The sequence below is a fragment of the Plecotus auritus genome (genome assembly GCF_963455305.1).
Source record: "Plecotus auritus genome assembly, chromosome: 4".
Classification (NCBI taxonomy): domain Eukaryota; kingdom Metazoa; phylum Chordata; class Mammalia; order Chiroptera; family Vespertilionidae; genus Plecotus; species Plecotus auritus.
The window spans coordinates 78,889,514-78,909,181 of record NC_137775.1 but is presented as its reverse complement, the minus strand read 5'-3'; the positions used below and the strand labels follow the sequence as shown (position 1 = coordinate 78,909,181).

The 19,668-nt window shown below is 38.7% G+C and overlaps 1 protein-coding gene across 12 annotated transcripts in view; it reads right to left on the bottom strand.

Annotated features, from left to right (window-relative positions):
• The window catches only part of DST (dystonin), a 458,265-nt gene that overhangs the window by 99,327 nt on the left and 339,270 nt on the right, over window positions 1-19,668 (bottom strand). For all 12 annotated transcript variants that reach the window (XM_080664697.1, XM_080664701.1, XM_080664693.1 and 9 more), the window contains 11 exons: window positions 19,388-19,596; window positions 18,443-18,760; window positions 17,366-17,532; window positions 15,633-15,789; window positions 14,603-14,729; window positions 12,024-12,086; window positions 11,198-11,439; window positions 10,008-10,137; window positions 6,584-6,783; window positions 4,721-5,216; window positions 1,874-3,345 (listed from right to left, as the gene is read on the bottom strand). In XM_080664697.1, the coding sequence (XP_080520823.1) occupies window positions 1,874-3,345; window positions 4,721-5,216; window positions 6,584-6,783; window positions 10,008-10,137; window positions 11,198-11,439; window positions 12,024-12,086; window positions 14,603-14,729; window positions 15,633-15,789; window positions 17,366-17,532; window positions 18,443-18,760; window positions 19,388-19,596 (3,581 nt within the window). The remainder of the gene's footprint in view (window positions 1-1,873; window positions 3,346-4,720; window positions 5,217-6,583; window positions 6,784-10,007; window positions 10,138-11,197; window positions 11,440-12,023; window positions 12,087-14,602; window positions 14,730-15,632; window positions 15,790-17,365; window positions 17,533-18,442; window positions 18,761-19,387; window positions 19,597-19,668) is intronic.

The window sequence follows — 19,668 nt, the reverse complement described above, 5'->3', positions numbered from 1 at the left end:
GAATACAACAATCTCTGTAACCACTGATGGTAATGATACTAAATTTAGTACTTTTCCATTTGCAAAACACTTTCAGTGCAATGGTGAGAGGACTCCTGTTTCTTGCTTTTTCTTACTTTCAAAAGAATTCTCTCCACCGTCCTCAGGCAGCAGCTCCATTATTTTTGCCCATTTTCTTACAGATAGTTGAAGTAGTGGAGAGAAATGAAGAAACTCATTTGTTTGTTTTTTAATACAAATTTATAGAAAATCTAGAGAAATGAAAATGTTTCACAAAGGCACTAATTATGCTTAAATTTCCTGAGTAAAAAGACAGCTTGGTTACTGTCATTTATGCTTTCAAGTTTTGTCTGAGTTCTACAGAAAAGCCTGAAGTTCTCTCTGAGGAAGACTCACCCCTCCTCAAGCTCTCCCACAGGCTCAGAGGCAGCAACTGCCGCAAAGCTTGGCTTTTCTCGTACAGAATCCTCTCATATGAAGTCTCTATGTTGCAAATCAGAAATATGGAAGTTTGACGGGGTAATGAAGAAACTAAAGTCAACAGTAGATAATTTCTTTCACTTTAAGAATCAAGATCTAAATACAGAATCACCGATGTTTAAGCCCTGAAGGTACCGGGCTTCTAAGGCACTTTATAAACAGCAAAAAACCATAATAGTGAGGAGGAGAGGGGGAAGAGGAAGGAGAAGGAGGAGAAGAAGAAGGAGAAGAAAGGAGGAGGGGGAGGAAGAAGAGGAAAAGGAGAAAATGAAGTTATTCTGAAGTTTTCAAAATTCAGTCACCTTGATACTGTTATTAAGGATGAGCAAGGGAAACACTATGTCAAATATAACAGCACAGAATTTGGAAGTCCATTTATTTACATTCATTTCTCATGGGAAACAATTTGGTTTTTGCAAATTGTTTTTATTTGGTCTTATTTTATCCTTTATGTGCTAATGGTGGGGCTTATCCCCACACTAGTCTCTACTGGAAAGTAAAACACACCTCATCAATAGGACAGGGCCCATGCCCACACCACAGGTTCAGGAGTCCCATGCAGCAAATGCTTGATATTTCAGACCTTCTCCGTGCAGGGGTGAACATAGCTTTGCCCCCTGGTGAGATGCAACTTCTGTGCTTCCTATCATAAATGAGGCCAACTCTAGTGACACCGCACACGGCCGACCATGTTTACCTAATGTTCCCTTCATCAAGCATCACTGAGTGCTACCAAGTGGCAGACATTCCTCAGCCCTGAGGAGCCTATTGTCCAATCAAAGAATGATTTACTCCTAACCCTCTGGGGCATGCGCCCAAGATCTTTGTTATATAAAACCAGGATTACAACATGGAGCCCCACTCTTTAAAAACATGAACTCTTGGGAGAAAAAAAGTTTACAAAATGAAATTCAATTAAGAAGGATAAGAAGACCATAAAAAAGGAAAGGGCAGGAAAAGCCTATAATTCACCATTAAAGAAAATGCTGGGCGACAAACATGAAGAGAACAAGCTTTCATGTACGGGAGTGGCCCCGGCTGCAGAGTTCAAAACACAGTTCTGGGCCCTCCAGATGTCAGACGTGAATGAGATCATTAACAGACTCCATGATGTCAGTTTCAGGCTTCATGGAAAAGTGCTGGGACACTCCACACACTCTTTTGAACTCTTTGTATCATCTTAGGCCTTATCCTATGAGGGCTCAAACCCCCAGGAAGCTTGGAACTCCCCCCCGCCCCATGTGCCTGGATATTACCCCATTTATGCTCATTCGAGCTCAAACACCATGTGACAATCATAAGAGAAGGTTCTACAAAAGAGACCATCTCCTTTCAATAACAATGAGAAATTTCCTATAATAAAAGTGCTCAGTAAAAATGAAGAATTCCCTACCTTGAACACATTAAGCTGCTGGTTGATGGTCTCTGTTTCCATAGCAACAGGGCCTTGAGACTCTTCATGTTCTTCGGCCTTCTGAAGCAGAGTAGAAAATTCCTTCAATTTGCTGTAGAAATCGCTGAGACGCTCAATTGTCCCTTCCACCTGCTCTTCTCTGGCTTGTGCTCGGTCCAGCAACTTCTTGCACTGTTTGCTTAGAGCCTCCAAGTCCCTTTTGATGCCCACAAGATCAGGGGAGGTTTCTTCTGTGGCCAGCATCAGCTTGCAAGTTTTGTTGGCATTGTCGTTGCTAGCTATGAGGGCTTCTAGTTTCTTCAGGAAGGCCGTAATAGCCTCCTTTTGCTTTTGTAATGTTTCTACATCTCTCCCCACTGGGGCCATGCTATCCAGTTCATCATCAAACTCTGCAAACTGTGAAAACATTTCCCGGATGGTATTCTGGAAATGTCCAATACCCTGAAGCTTGGTTTCTAAGAATGAACACTTCTCATCAACCTGCTGACTTAGGACATTATGCTCTTGAGCTATGGTTTCTGCTTGTAATAAAACATCAGAGGCTCCCTTTGAGTCTGAGGCTTCTGCCACAAGGTCCTGTGAAAGGCCTTTGGCCAAATCTACCTGTTGCTTCAAGGCCTGAAGTGATTTCTGCTGAGTCTGCAACATGGTCAGGTATTTGCTACTGTAAGCCTGGGGTCCTAGAGAATCATGGATCTCTAGCTGTTCCTTTGCACACTGAAGCTGCCTTTTAGCTTCTTTAGACACTTCTTGAAATTCTTTAAACTTCTGGGCCATGTTCTCCAGAGAGAATTTCTTAGTGTGAAGTTGTTCAGTGACCATGTCTACCTTCTGGTTCAGTGATTTATTCTCATCTGTAACCACCTCTTTATCTGTCTCACAGACACTGAGCAAGCTGTTAGCTGCATTGTTCAGCAATTCCACCATCCCGAAGTGTTGGTCCATTTCCTTCTGCAGAGACTTTAACTTGGCAACAGAATTCTCTGTTTCAGCAGGGTCCAGGTAAAATTTTATCTCCTCCAGGTTATTGTGACATTTATCTATCCATGGCCGGAGAGTCTCCACGTGTTCTTTATACTTGAGGGCTTTTCCCAAGCAATCTTTCACCTTGTCTTCTCTTTCTTTCACCTGCTTATTAAATCCATCCCAATTGGTTTTAATTGTGTTAAGTTGTAACTGTAAGGCTGCCTTCTCAGACCCTTGTGTTTCTAATAACAGATTTTCGCCTTCCGCAATGGTTTTTTCATAAATACCAGACTGAGTAGTCAACATTTTATGAAAGTCTTTCTGATCTTTCATTAAGGACTCCAAGACATCGAGTTTAGCTGATATTGGGTGAGACTTGTTTAGTTCTGCCTTCTTTGTATCCAGCCACGCCTGAAAATCTCTAGACATCTGCTGAAACTGATGAGAGCTGGCACAGGCCAACTGAAGGTGCTGGACATGATTCCCTGAAAATGAAATTACAGGCATGTTTATTTTACATCAAAATGCTGATTTAATCTATGAGAAGTCAAAAGGAAAATCAACAAATATGTGTATAGGACTGTCTAAAAGCAAGAGTTTTCTCAGCACTGACTATAAGAACTACAAGTGAGCACCAGTTGTTGACAAAGGGGGTAAAGGGAGCAAGACGTAGGGGCAGCAACAACAACAACAAAAAGACAGTCAAGGTGAGGAGGGGGAGATGATGGGAATCAGGAACACTGCATAAAGGTGCAGGGTGGTAGAGGACAAGCAGAGGACAGTCACACGCTATCTGCTCTGCGAGGTCCTCTCCATTCCAGGAAGTGGAAGTGACAACTGCTCACAGTTCTAAGTATGCTGATAAGTAATCCATCTCTTATCAAATAGGACTGCTTCACTTCTATGACTTGTACATTATCACGGAGACAATATAATGAGACCCATAGGAACAGTGTGGGTTTGGGTCTCACCTCAACCTCTCAGGACCTGGGGAACCCTGGGCAAAGGATTAAACCTCTAAGCCTCATTTCCCCAGATGTAAACTGGCAACATTCGTAAAAGTTGTGGCCCTTGAGGGACAGTACATAAGTTCTTAGCTTAATGCCTGTCATATAAAAGTGTCCATTGCAGTAATAATCATAGTCTCAATAGCTAATATTATCAATATGATGTCAAAGTAAATGAGTAAGCCTAACTGATGTGATCAATAAACAAACCCAATCAATTAAAAAGTATGAACGGAGTCTTTACTAGATTGCAAGACACCTAGTGTTACTTTTCAAGCAGGACAGATATAGCAGTTGAATGTGCTCTTCCTAGGCAGGCCACTCTGAAGTCAGTAACTCACTGCTGCTGCCTGGGACAAACCCTGGTCCACATGTCACAGAATCGGGGGCCACAGGAGGCGAGAGGAAAGCAGAGCCGCATGCTTCTCCTTCACACATTTCTCTAGAAATGCGGATTTCTGATAGTCAGACAAAATAGCTGCAGATGAGAAAATGAGGCCACACCTTTTTGCTAACGGTATTCATCTGTTTATCTGGTGACACAGGTCTGTCACACAGCAACAATGTTTACATCTTTTAAAAATCAAAGTGGAATACCTGAAATTTGAATGGGCCTTCCTTCATTAAGTGGATTTTACCAACACTGTCCCTCCACTGTCTGCGTGGAACGACCCTCACTGTGTCCATGAACACACCTGCTCTCCACACTCGTGTGAGCGGCCTCCTCTTCACATATGCTCCCAATGGGGACAGATTCTCTCTAGGATCCCAGATTCCTGGCAACAGCTTGGAAATAGACCATCTAAGATCTCTATTTCCAGGAAATAGATGTGTTAAAAGAAGAGAGACAAACCTGCTCTTTGTTCAATATCCTTGAATGACTTTAAGATGCCTTCTAGCTGCCTACTGAGTTCTGCTTTCAGGTACTCCTCTTTAACCAGGGCTGACAACTCCTCACAGAGGGCCTGGGCCACTTGTATCTGCTTCGCCTCCTGCTCTATTTCCTGCTTCATTTTTTGGGCTGTTTCCAACTGCTGGCTCATAGCATCAGGGTGTGTGCTCACAGCCACACTGCTGCTGAGTTTGTAGTCCAAATCCCCCAGTTTATCAGAAAGGCTTCTCAGCAGGCTTTGATACTGTGTGCTTTTGACAATGGCTTGGTCGATCCAGTCACATCTGTCACTCAACTGTCCTGTGAGGTTGTCCCATTTCTGGGTAACAGCTGCTAGCTGCTCTCTCACAATCCCATGGAAAGCAGGGTGTTCACCAGGTCGGCTCAGAATGCCCTGGCCTGCTGCCATGAGCTGCTCATACTGAGGTTTCCGGGTATCAAATTCTTGCAGCAGAATCTAAGGTAAAGAGGAAATGAGGGTAAATAAACACACAAATCATTGAATAATTAAATGCAGAAAACACAGCTCTAAGTTTCTAAAGAGACAGAAATGCTACTTATCCAGTTTTTCTTTTTGAGGTTTAGCTACTACTTTCCTACTTTTGATTTTGAGGGCAGTGCAATTACCTTAAAGTAATCCAAAAAGCTCTGGTACTTCACAGAGATACCATTTTGTCCAAAATAAGATCCCCCAAAGGGGAAAACAATGCATATAAATATTTTCAGCAGTCTGGGCAAAAGGAACAAAAATTGATGTACAAATTTTCATATAAAAGGAAAACACTGCTATTGGACAAGTTCCCATCGCACTAACACAGATTTGTTGTTTTCTTACTTGTACTTTTCTCTTTGTAGGATTTTAAAAATTACAGCATTTTACACCAAAGGGAGTTAGACTAGATTAACTCATGGTGCATTGATTTACAAAGGTTTCTTTGAACGTAAGATTTATTGACAGTCTTTATAATCATGGTTTTAAATCATGTTGCTCAGAATGTGCAAGCTCAACACTAGCTCTCATTATAAAATAGAAGAGCCAAACATTTTATTTTTCTTTATACAATATTTTATCTATCTCTGAGAGACTACCAGGATTGGGGGTGATTATTTCTCCCTAAATGTTTATGTACAGCTTTTGTCTCCATCCTCTTCACACGGCGAATGTACATGGATTTGTATCTTTCAAGTTCAGGATCAGCCTCTCTGCTCTAACACCACTCCTCACCCATACAGAAATCGCACCGCAACCCCAACAGAGCTTCTGCGATTCCAGCCACCTTAAATTTTATGGATTTTTCCCCCTTGTGGATTTATTCACTTATAATTAGTCTAGTCTAACTAACCCCCTGGGTTTCAAGGTTCCCTCTCTGCTTCCCTTATTCTTTCTCCTCTTACTCAGTTTCTCCCCCTCCACACCCCCACCCCCGTCAAGACTGTATTGCATCAAGTTTATAAGTTTCATTATCTACTATCATGCTCAAAATAAACGAAACCTCAAAGGAGTCGTTTCTAAACAATAAAAAGCATATACTAGCTTCTCACAAAAATGTTATTACTTATACAATCACATTAACCCTTTGTAACAGGGTCTGCACAAACCATAATCCAGATGAAATGATCAAGGGACTTAACCCACTCCTGGACTCAGTATGCTATTCTGGGATGCCTCACAGCTTTAGTCCTCTGGGGTTTACCATTAACCTCAGGACGGTATCTTAGGGGCATCGGAGACATTACAAATACACTCCACAGCACTGAAAGCACGTGCTCTCCAAAGCTAATGTATTTGTAATGAAAACATTTGTCAAGTCAAGTAATACTCACCTGCACCTGCTGCCTTTGTGTGTTGAGCATATTTGGGTCAATGGACAAGGGCCCAAGAACACTGACCATCAGTTCTTTTTCCACAAGCCACTGTTTTAACTGAGCCTCTGCGGTCTGGAACTGAGTTAGATTGTTAGAGGATTCTTCCAGTTTTTGTTGTCTATCAACTGTCAATTGATTGAGTTCTTGCCACTTAGAGTCTGAAAGAAAACAGAAAACTGGTGTTTGGTTTTTATACATTTAACATGATTATATCTAGGAAGACTGCAGGATGTGACTCAAAATGATAACTAATAGCTATCATTCTCTATTTATAACTCTTCTTACAGAGTTGATTGAAGTCTAAGCTAAGAGAATTGCACTTATTGATACATATTTTATGGCCCTGATGGTTGTGTGTCAACTGAAGTAAGAGGAAAGTAAATTTGAATCCGATGTTATAAGATAACACAGAATATGGAATATTCCTTAAAGCAAACAGGATTCTGAGCACCCTCATTCCTTTTAGAAGTTCTCTAGAGTCTGTTAATCCAACTATAACTGACCTGCTAGAACAATGGACATTAATTCTTTCTTTAATATTAAATCTTCAATGATCAGTTCTAGGCAAGTGATTCCCATTTTTTTTAATTTTTTAATTTTATTTATTGATTAGAGAGAGAGAAGCATCAATTTGTTGTTCCACTTATTTGTGCATTCATTGGTTGATTCTTGTAAATGCCCTCAGCGGCGATCAAACCTGCAACCTTGGCGTATCGGGACGACACTCTAACTCAGCTACCCGGCCAGGACCGTGACCCCCCAAATTTTTATATCTGTACTCAATCATTCTCTTCTATTCAAGTTGCATGTTAGTAACCAGCTGCTTGAAAATTACACTAAGAAATCTCACTAACTCTTTAAACTTAACATTTAAAAAAACACCAAAACCTCATTACTTGACTTGGGGTGGTAAACACATAATATAATATACAGATGATGTATCACAGAATTGTACATTTGAAACCTATGTAATCTCATTAACCAATGTCACCCCAATACATTTAATAAAAAAATTTTAAAACTCACTATGCTCTTATCAAAATTTGTGGACTTTTCTGACTTTTAGATTTCTTTCAAAGGTTATTCTCTCTGCCATGTCACTGAGATGCAATAATTGAGAATGTTCTTTTATGACTCTCCTATATCCTTTGTCCTAAAACCTCAAACCTATCCTTTACATTTCCAATGCCCTAACTCCATTTTGGTCCTCACCATGGTTTGCCTAGTCCAGTGGTCGGCAAACTGCGGCTCGCGAGCCACATGCAGCTCTTTGGCCCCTTGAGTTTTTAGCAAAGGCCAGCTTAGAAGTACCCTAATTAAGTTAATAACAATGTACCTACCTATATAGTTTAAGTTTAAAAAATCTGGCTCTCAAAAAAAATTTCAATCGTTGTACTGTTGATATTTGGCTCTGTTGACTAATGAGTTTGCCGACCACTGGTGCTAGACCAGTGTTTCTCAAATTTTAGCTGCATTAACTTCACCTGGAAGGATGATTAACACAGGTTGCTGGGCCCACCCCCAGAGTTTCTGATTCAGGAGGTCTGACCTGGGGCCTGAAATTTTGCATTTCTAACCTGTTGCCAGGTGCTGCTGTGGCTGCTGCTCCCAGGAACATACTTTGAGAACTACTGAAATGACCTAGACTACCAGTCTCCTAACTACTTTCCCTGCCATTAGTGTGTCTCAGCTGCAATCCATTTGGTTCTACAATAATTTCTCTCTCTCTCTCTCTCTCTAAAACAAAAACAAAAACAAATCACTTTTAAATATGTCACTTCTTAGGCTAAAATTCTTGAATAACTAACTCCTCACCACAGAAATAAAATCTGAAGACCTCTGCTTGACATTCAGGGCCTCCCACAAACTAACCCTTGTCTACTAATCTTAGAGAGTTTGCACTTCAAGATAAATCCTCAGATCTAGCCCTGCTGATCTTAACCAATATCACAAACTGGCTTCTGGTCACACAGGCCCACACTGGCATGCTCTACGTCCTCTCCATGTATCCCAGGCCTACCCTTCCTTCCCACTCCTCTGGATTTTACCCTCTGCTAGGAAGCTGTTCCTGTCCTCCCACCCTCCTGACGGCCTGCTCCTGAAGCCAAGTTATTGACCAGCACTGGAACACAACAGTCACTCAATAAACATTCACAGGGATAGAACTGGTTGATTTGATGGATTTTTTCACCTAGCATACCATATACTAAAGGCCTAATTTTAATAGACCCCTCCCCAAAATCCTGTCTAATGGCATCATTCTATAGGGCACGTTGTAGTCACACAGTCTAACAAAATAGTAATGCAATTAAAACAATAAATTGAGAGGAAGAAATATCTAAATCTTATCAGGAAACTTTTTTGAAATACACATTCTTCACTCCCACTCCTATTGTAAAATCTTAATAATATTCCTCCAACTAGCTCTGATAGCCCAGGTGAGAGCCACTGAATTAGAGACAATTCATTATAATGCAACAGGACTCTCTATAGTTGGATTAAAGACACCGTTGAACATTAAGGTCCCTTAGGAAAATGAAAATACACTTATAGATTTCTAAATATATCACGGCATATCTGAGTCTAATCTTTAGCTAAAAATAATGGAATGATTGAAAGTAAAATAATTCTTATTATCATCAAAGCAAACACACAGCACTATGTGTCAGGTACTATTCATCTGTGCTGAACACACACTAACTCACTGAATTCTGAAAAGCAATTCTATGCAGTGGGAAAACTGGTATCATTGTCTTACACTCATTTTCCTTATTGTTATAATGAACAGGGGTGATAAGATATTTGGGCTTGTGAAGATTCTTTACCTAGGAGGAACAGTTTATATAGGGGCAGGACTGATATGGGAGGATAACTCTGGAGGCAAAACCATGAGACTTCTGTGGGGAGCTACTTTTTAATACTGGTTGGGGAAGAGAAGAAGAACATAAAGTAGGATCTGGAGGAGTCCCAAAGAGAACCCCGTGGAAGAGAAGAGAGCCTACCTTTTTTCAGACAAATAAACTAAAAGGAACATTTAAATTAAAATATAATACAGCATAAACAATTAGAAGCACCAAGTAAAAAATAAGCAATAATGAAAACATGTTACTCAACGCACAGCATGTTATTGACTGGTGTCTACCTTCCTCATAAAAATAAATTTAATCACTGTGTTTAGCAAAAATCCAAAAAAGACCCACAAGATAAAATAATGCCAAGTTAGCACAATTTAATTTGAAATTACACTTTTATATATACAAAAATAGACTGTGAAACTGTCAAATAAGTGAGGCTGTTGGATAAATGTTTTCTGATAAAGATTAGGATTAGGAAGGAAAAAAAAACTGAGCTTCTGTTCATGGAGTCGGTGTAACATACATACCTATTTCTGTCAACATCTGTTTCCATTTGGAGGCCTCTGGAGTGTCTGGGTTCTCCTCCAACAGCTCTGTCAATTTGTCTTTCAACTCCTGCACTTTGTTTACATTTTGTTTCAGTTCTGCCTCAAATGACTAAGAAGGAAGAAAAAAAATTAAGTAACTGCATTAAAGTATGTCTACATCAAAAGACAAGAACACAATTACGATAGGGAAGGTTCTCTCTAGCATGACCAAAAGAGGAGAAATTCCACCATGAAATGCTGAAGCGGGTGAGGACCTGGATTCAACAGTTACTTTCCTTTCCTGCTCCTACTAGTTTTCAATGATCTGATAAAAGAATCCCAAAGAGAAATGCTATCGATACAGAGATAATGACTCATGCCCATTATTACCTAGGAAGAATTTCATATTATTCTGAAACAACTCCTTTTGGGAAAAAAGGTAGGTGACATCAGAAAGATTGAAATTAACAAGATAATCATAGGTGGAGGTGGGCAAAGGACAGGAAATGGGGTCGGGGAGACACTTTGCTTGGGGTGATGGGTACACAACGCAGTGTGCAGATGATGTTTTGTTGAAACCTGTATGGTTTTGTGAACCAATGTCACACCAATAAATTCAATAAAAAATAAATAAAATCCTTATCAGATGAATCAAACATCTGGTGACAAAGACTGCCAGATTTGAGAATGTGCTAGTGAATAAGCATTTTTCTGGACAATACAATATAGAGTTCAAATATAGGTTAGAGTTTGTAGACATTTTTGCCATCATTGCCTCACTGTAAAACCATTTTCCCAATATGGACAGTTGTAGAAAGAAATACTGTCTATGAAAGAATGGGGAAGTATGAGCTCCCCTATTTCATACTAGACAGAACAGATCCCTAATACACTTAGCCCTTACATAAATCTTTCCCAATAGTTGACAGGTTAAAATCCCAGACTTAAACTGATTTAAAGGTGGCAACGTTGCTTATACCCAACAGTTCACTCATCTTTATAATGTCTGTGTGCAAAAATAGGTGATTGGTGTAATCAATCTCTACATAAAGGCACATTAAACAAAACTGGCCAATTATTTGCTGAAGTTTATGGAGCAAGAAATCAGAACAGGCCTCCTGAGCACCAGGGCTCACTTCTGAACACCAGTCTGTTCTCTTTCGTGTCTTCAGGAAGTCTCCAGCATATACCTTATTCTGCTCAACTTGGGTCTTCACAGCTTCGGTATCTGTAGGTGTAGGTGCCTGATGCCATTTTGCTGCAGTTTTGTTCATCTTCTGTAACCACTGCATCATTGCACTTGATTCTTCCTGAGCCTTTTGCAATTTGGTGAGTTTAGTACTCAATTCGACTATTTTGTCCTTAAGTAAGAGGCCAAGATCTTCATAACTGTGGCTTATGTCAGTCATGTCTTTTTTAATAGATGTTAATCCTAAGAATAAGAAAAATTATTACATTTTTAGGACACGTTTTCAAGATGTTTAGAGTAGAGCTCTAGAAAGAAATGTTGGCTTTATATGATATTCCCTTCTACTTTGTTAATATTAAGCCTACTATGATCAAGTGACAGAATTTTAAAAGTAAAAGGTTAGATCAGCTATTTAATGACAAATAATTTAGGGACATTACATAATACAAGTGGAATGAAACAGATATTTTAAATAGAATAAAAAACCAGAACCATGAAATATTACTTATTAATTCTTCAAGTATCAAATTCAAGGAAGTAGCTTAAATAATATGTCAAGTAACAAAATAGCACAAATTAACCTAAAAGAAGGAAACATAACCAAATGCCAAACTAAACTGCTGGATTTCACTAATTTCAGATGAACAAAATTGCATAGGATGTCATATAAGTATGATGTTTATAGTGAATGGGACTATTATGTTAGTACCATTTTAACTCAAGTTTGAAATGTCAATATAACTACTGTACACCTCTAAAAAGATCTCCTCTCAAAAAAAGAAGACCCATTTATTTTAATCAAATAAGCACTTAGAGTTACTATTCACCTTTATTTGCCAAAATTTCCTGAGTATCTGTGGCTGTCCCTTCACCATTTAATATTACTCCACCTGCAAAAATATTAACACTGAAGTCACTCGTCATAAATTTCCATAGTATTTCTATACATTAATAGTAAATGACGTTAAATCAAACCCCTGTAAGCAGTAATCATTTAAACATTTTATTACTACTTAAAAATGTAAAATATAGGTAACCCCCCCCAAAATGTTACACACTTTAACAGCTGATAACTCACTTAATTTTCACTCCATTTCAGATTTAACTGATTTGAAATAACAGGTGAAGCCATATTAAACTTTGATCAAAAAAAAATATCTTGAAGTGCTGCTAGACTTTTTTTAGAGGAATACATAAAAGATAAAGTTTATGGTACAAAACCAGCAACAGTTGATTAATTGAGATGCATAAATACTGAACGAAATGATTCTTAATGTTTGTGATTCCATTGTTCATGTTATCAGCAGTGCCTGGACCAGAAGGGTCATCAATTTGAAAATAGGCAAGGACCAAAAAAATTATTCATTTCTGTAGATTCTTTTAAATTTTGAAAATTAACTGCATGTTAATAAATACTGACTTTATAATCATTCAAAGTGTGTACACACATTTTGGGACACCCTGTATGATTCAATTTCAAAATTGAATATCCAAAATTTAAAGATCAAGCCATATCCTCTCTTCTATACAAAATTTATTCTTAAAATGGTAACATGATCATCTTAAACATTAGTTTCAGTAAATTTAGAGTATACTACTATACGTTACTCATTAAATATACACTTACAATAATACAATTTTGTGATAAAGTTTCTTTGTTGGTAAAGTTACTTTAATGACAAATGATAAAGTCTCTGACGCTCAGAAGTCGCTCAATATGTGTGTTGCACAAAGCATACTCCGTTGACAGACAAAAAGAACGTCTGCCTCACGTAAGGAATTGCAAATTGTTTGATGCAGGTACTTAGTGTTCACATGGATTGAACAGAGGCAGAGTGATGTAAAAAGACATGATAGAAAAAAGTAAAAAAAAATCCCTATTACTAAACTCACATTATGTCAACACAGAGAGGAGAGCACAGTGGCTCTGAGTACTTGGGCTCTGGCTTTCAACTCACCTGAATTTTAATCCCAGTCCCACTAATTACGAACTGTGTGACGGGGCAAATTAATCACCACTTCACCACTCTGGTGGGGACCATAATACCTACCTTGTGAGACCACTGTAAGAATTAAACACAGTAAACCTATTGCCTACAAAATAGACATGGCTCGATGAGCAGTAATTATTATTTCTCTTTAATTATATAAACATGTAGCATTGGTACCTTTTTCATCATCAAAATGTTAAACAAATAAATAGACTTTCTCATTCAAGTATGCATTGGCTACCTACCCAAAACACAGAGACATATCCCAAAACTAACCCCATGAGAAGGAGTCCAAACAAACAAAAACATTTAAATATCTGAATCTTCACCTAAATTTTGTCCCTTTTAAAAACAATTACACAGAAAGGCATTTCAGATGGAAGTGCTCAATATTTATTCCTACTAAGTTTAGTAGTTATCAAGAATAGAAAAAAAATGTTTTTACTATTGCCAATATAAAGTGAACATAAAGAACTAACACAATAGAATTCCTTTTCTTAAAAATAAACTTGACTTTCAGGAAGTCTGATTGAGAGAGAAAGGAGAGACCATCACTCCATATATAATATGAGGGTTCCCTGAAATGGGATTAATAGAGCGGAATAAATGCTTGGTCGAGAGGCCCAGCTGAATTGTCCCTCACAATGGGGACAGCTGAGGGCTAGGCAGGACAGATAAACCACAGAAACTCTCAGAAACTCAAGATACTCGATCTGCCTTCTGTCTATTCTTGGGTTTAAAAAGAAAACCCGATATTGACAACAATATAATTATGTTTTAAGTTTAAAACTATTCCCACAACCTGAATTAATTTTAGAAACACTATTCATCCATGAGTCTCCCTTTCTATTGAGGAGAGTGGAAAAGATTGTGATTTGGATATACTGGTTAAACTATTATATACTGGTTTTCTTTGGGAATCGTGGAAGGAATAAAAGCAGATGGGAATAGACTGAAAGGTCCACTCTATAGAAAAGAACCTGTTTCCTTCCCTCACTTCTTCTCTCCCAGGAGACCAGGCTCATTTCTTTATCCATTATTTCAAAGAGAATTTTAACATCCCTATTAATTAAGGTTAAAAAAAAAAACACCAACAAATCGAAATGTGATCTTTCCACTTCCCCAATATGTTGTTCCTTATTCTTACAGATTAATTTGGCTACGTTTTAGCTGCAGTCTTTCATAAAATAAAACATAGAGGGATTTGAAATGTGATGAGTACAGATACTTTTCCATGGCACAATTAATCTTAACCTCTAATAGAGGTTAAGATGCCATCTTTCTTGTCACTTTCCCTTCGTATTTCTGAGATTAGTTTATGCATTAAAATCTAAAAAGTAACACACACAAATAAAATTCACACGAGTGGGCCCAATTCTTATGGTTTTTGCCATGAATATCAATACAGCACATACCTGATTTAACGGCTGCTATTGCCTTTGCAGGCGTAGTCACGGCACTTATTAGGTTACATAGTGAAATCCCACTGTCGTTTACTTTCTGAATCTCTGGTGCTTTCAAACTCCACTTCTCTTGTAATTTCTTGAGGTATAAAAACACATTATTTTTCAGTCTTTGTAATATTTTCGAAGTTACACATTATAATCCAAATTTCTTAAACATGTCTTAAAACAATGATGATCGTGGGTCCTGATTCATGGGGGAGTGGGTGGAGGAAAAAGGCACCATCCCTACTTGCTCCGACAGCCCAGGTGACTGTTAACGCTGTGAGCAGTGAGAGGGAAGTGGGGTCCAGCTTGCGTTCTGCTCCCAGCCACCGTGGAAGTCAGCTAGTCCTCGCTGCCATAGGTTCTAAACTGTCAACTGTAAGCACGGAAAACTATGCTAGGTAACGGTCAAGCTACAAGAAGAAATGTACTGGAAACATTTTTTTTAAGGGAATTCAGAATTCCACTTAATAGCAAGTTTTAATCATCGAAATTTCAATGGATTTTTTAAAAACACACACCTCTACAGATTTGGAATATAAAAATTGGCATAACTTGTCATAGGTTTTGATGAGCCAAATGACAAAAAACTTGTACACTTTGCACTAGAGATTCAAATCACTTTTACCTTCAAATACTAGTTATAGTGACATCTCCAAGCGACAGTAAAATGTTGACTTAAAGAGGGATTCTTTTACTTAACATTATGAGAAATGGTGTAAAAAATAGCTGAAACTAAGCAAAGACTTGGTTGGGAAGGAAACTTAAGATACTTTAAGAGTCAGCAACTCACTAATATATCTCTTAAAACACACAATTTAATTCCTCAGAAGGATTGGTTAACCTCATTCACTGATTTCCAAATATCACCAAAATATGTTGTATGTGCATGAGGCTCTAACTTACGTGATGCTAAATAACAGGAAACCACTATTAATCTTAACCTCTAATTACTGACACAGGCAATGAGAAATTAGTATTTGATACAATGATTCACCTTAGTTTCTTCCAAAGATTTTTCTAAATCCTCTGCACCAAAGGAAGGCTGCACGATGGGAACTCTTTCTGCTGTTTCTTTGATCCAGGACTTTAATGATTTAACAAGGACTTGGAAGGCGTCCATCTGTCCTTGACAAGAAGACACAGCTTCTTTTCTACGTAACAGAAACCATTTGAGGAATTTAAGCCATGGAGAGCGCATGCTCCAAAGAGCTAATTACTAATAAATAATCATTCTCACAATGGGCTTAATATCAAGGAAAAAAAAAATCTTCCCCCACATACGCTCTAACCATTTGATACAGGAGGAAAGGTTTATAGGTGGGAAGTGAAATCTCTTTGTCTATTTCTCACAGGCAGGGTCCATAGATAAAGTTAGGAGAAGTAAAGAAATCTGTAACCCATATGTAAAGGCACTCTATAAGGATACATAAGCTCTAAGGCTTATATAAACGGTTTTAACATTATTTAGATTCAATGAGCTTTGATCTGTCCACTTTATATGGTGCTTACTGCCAGAGGGAAACATTTACACATCACAGACATGAGGGGAAACGTACCGCCACCTAGTGGTTTCTACACCATACTACAGTCACTTTAGTGGATGGCTAAAAGCCGTGCCTTAGAACAGACATAGTTCAGTCACCAAAAGAGGTAAGACCTAGTGACTGAAAAGTTTTAAGGGGTGCCTTCCCTACAGAGATTCTGGAAGCTCCACAGTTAACTATATGGATCTTTCTGTACCTCAGCACCTCGGAGGGAGGGCCCATGCCTAGCACATGAACAGCTGTGAAGACAGTTCCATTTGGAACGTGGACAACATGTGGGTAACATGTGCACATGTGCAAGTGTGTGGAATATTGGCAGATAAAAGTCTACTCCAGCTGGACGAATTACTGATGACTACATGGTTTTAAAATTGAATCCATTTGAAAGAAACAAGCTAGAGTTTACCTAAGAAAATGAAGACTGTTCCTTCTTGTAATATGTGAATTAAATGTGATATGACAAGATGGAAAATATAGCTCTCTGAGTAGTTCAGACAACAGTCAAAAGTTTTAAGTAGAGAATTATGAAGAAATAACAAATACTTGAAAGAGAAATAATTATTTTCTATTGGGGGGGTCTTCTGTATAAATTTTAGCAAAACCAGATGTACTATGTCTTCTAAACTAGCATGAGATCAAAAATATAAAAGTTCAGTCACAAGGCTTATCTCTAGACATCTTTTTAGCTCAACTTAGGTTCTTTCTATTGTTTCTTATCTTGTTTGTTCATAGAGTCATGTATTAGCTGCGACTCCTAAGAAAGTAAACTGTTACTTGAAAAAAAAAAAAAAGCCAGCTTCTGAATTGAGCCCAGAAAGCAATGAACCATGGGCTATTTTTCAAGGTTATTTCTGCCTTTGCAAATAAAAAATGGTATTTGCCAAAGGCTTCAGACACTATAGTGAGTTAAGGTTATTTTCAGTAATACACTACCACCACATTTTCCTTACATTAATGCTCTCTACTTTTATGTAAGAAGTCTTGAGTTTCCCTCCTAAATATTTTAAACAAAACTACATTTAATTTTAATCACAAAAATAATATTAATGTAAAAGCACTTATAAAGTTGATGCTTATGCACATGTTTTCAAAATTGTTTCAGGTTTCTATATAAGTAAATATAAATAATGTATTCTAATTAGTATCATGCAGAATAAAATCCAGTTTCTTAAGTGGTGCTTACTTTTCTTTGATGGTATCCTCCATTTCTTTGAATTTCTTTGACAAATTATTTGTTTTTTCAAACACCAGGGCCTTATCACTTGGTAAGCCATGGTTGGATATCTCCGTTAAGAGACTCTGCAAAACTTCAAGATCTTTTTTGTGTTCTAAGAATTCAGAAGTCGATTCCTACAAAGCATTTAGATAGTCAATCAATGTAAGATGTTGCTAAATCTTCAAAAGACATTCCATCAAGAGGTATGCATGGGACACAAATCTCTCATGAGAATAATCCTGCCCCGTAGTCAGTACTCTAAATATAAATAAACATGCAAGCAGGCTGTGTGAAGAGGAACACAGTAAGCTTCATTTAATTTAAAAAGGCACTCTTTACATCTGTCCCTTTGTGAGTGCTGCACATAAGAAGCTTATATTGCCCAGCCAGCTTGGCTCAGTGGTTGAGCATAGACCTATGAATCAGGAGGTCAGGGTTCAATTCCCAGTCAGGGCACATGATCCCCTATAGGGGGCGTGCAGGAGGCAGCTGATCAGTGATTCTCTCTCATCATTGATGTTTCCATCTCTCTCTCCCCCTCCCTTCCTCTCTGAAATCAATTCAAAAAACATATTTTTAGCCCTAGCCGGTTTGGCTCAGTGGATAGAACGTTGTTGGCCTACAGACTGAAGGGTTCCAGGTTAAATTCCGGTCAAGGGCACATGTCAGAGTTTCAGGCTCAATCTCCAGTAGGGGTCGTGCAGGAGGCAGCCGATCAGTGATTCTCTCCCATCATTGATGTTTCTATCTCTCTCATTCTCCCTCTAACTTCCTCTCTGAAATCAATAAAAAATAGATATTTAAAAACAAAACATATTTTTTTAAAAGAAGCTTATATTGCCTATGATATGTGAAAAGTGCAGCCAGCAAAGGCTTCAAGGAGATGCTGGGGTTTGTGTTTTTTAAAGGAGGAAAGCAGAGATCTTTACGAATCCATCAGTAACTGAAGTGATGACGGCGAATTATAATTCTTCCAGTAAATGTATGCGCTTGTCTTAATTGTTACTTTGCTTGATAAGCTCGTGAATACTATGGAAGGCATACCTGCATATACTGAGACAGTTCTGTAACATCTTTTCCTGGCACATCTGCCTCCGTGAGAGCCTGAGTTTTTGTCTCTAAAAAAGTCTGAAGCTTTTCTGAGAGGCTCTCAAACCGTTCTACTTTGGTTTTCAGCTCCTCCATGCTGGCCAGTTTCTCTTTGTGTTTATGACTTGCTTCTGAAAACCGAACAGACAAGTCCTTCATTTTGGCCTGCAGCGAGGATGCGGTGGATGGGTCTGTTGTTTCCATAAATTTCTTCACTTTCTCGTTCATGGCATTCATGCTGCTCTGGCGACTCGCGATGTCCTGTTCCAGCATCTGAAATGAATCCAACCAGGGCATATGTTTTATAAGGATGTTTACAAATAATGTCCCGGAGTCTCGAAAAATTACTGTTCATAACAACATTAGCTTGAACAAACTGTGACTAAGGAAGGTCAACGGATAGGACTAACTGACAAGTCTGATCTCTCCCTTGAGGAATCCCATCCCAAATCTCTTCAAGGGAGAGGAGAGAACAGCTGGCTAGTGGCCTTCGCGAGGCAGGAGGTGGCTGCCACTCAGCAACCCCTGGGATCTAATGGAGCCTGGGGATTATCCACGGACCTAATTTTTAAAAGGCTAGACAACAACAAGATTGATCTGATTAACCTCTCGTGCAGCTGGCTGAAGTAAAGCTAAAGGAGACAGGACTCAATGTACGTGTAAGCCCTCTACAGTGAATACTATTCATGAAAAAGGATACAAAAACTCTTACTATACGCCATAGAAAAAATCATTCTATACATCTGCTTTTGTGCAAGCACTGCTTTCCACAGGTACTGGTATATTCATAAAATGTCTGTTTTTCTATCTCCTTAAATTTACGTATCCTGGGAGCTTAATCTGTGAGTTTTCTTAATCTAAAAGTGGTATTATTTATTTTCTTTTTTCCTGGTCACTTACAATGTGCTTGCTGATGACATCCTGAAGAGCAGCAGAGTTCAAGGGCACTTGGCCTTGTTCCTTCAGAGAACTCTCCACACCTGCCATCCAGTCCAGCATTTCGTCCAGGCCATCCTGCACACTCAGCGAGCGGGTCAGGGTTATCTGGAGCTTTTCATTTCGCTCATTCACACACTTGGACAGATCGTCGTATCTCCCAACAATGTCATCTAGTCCCAAGAGATCGGGAAATGTTATCCACAAAGTCACCTTTGCCCTATTCCTTGTCAAAATTACACTAA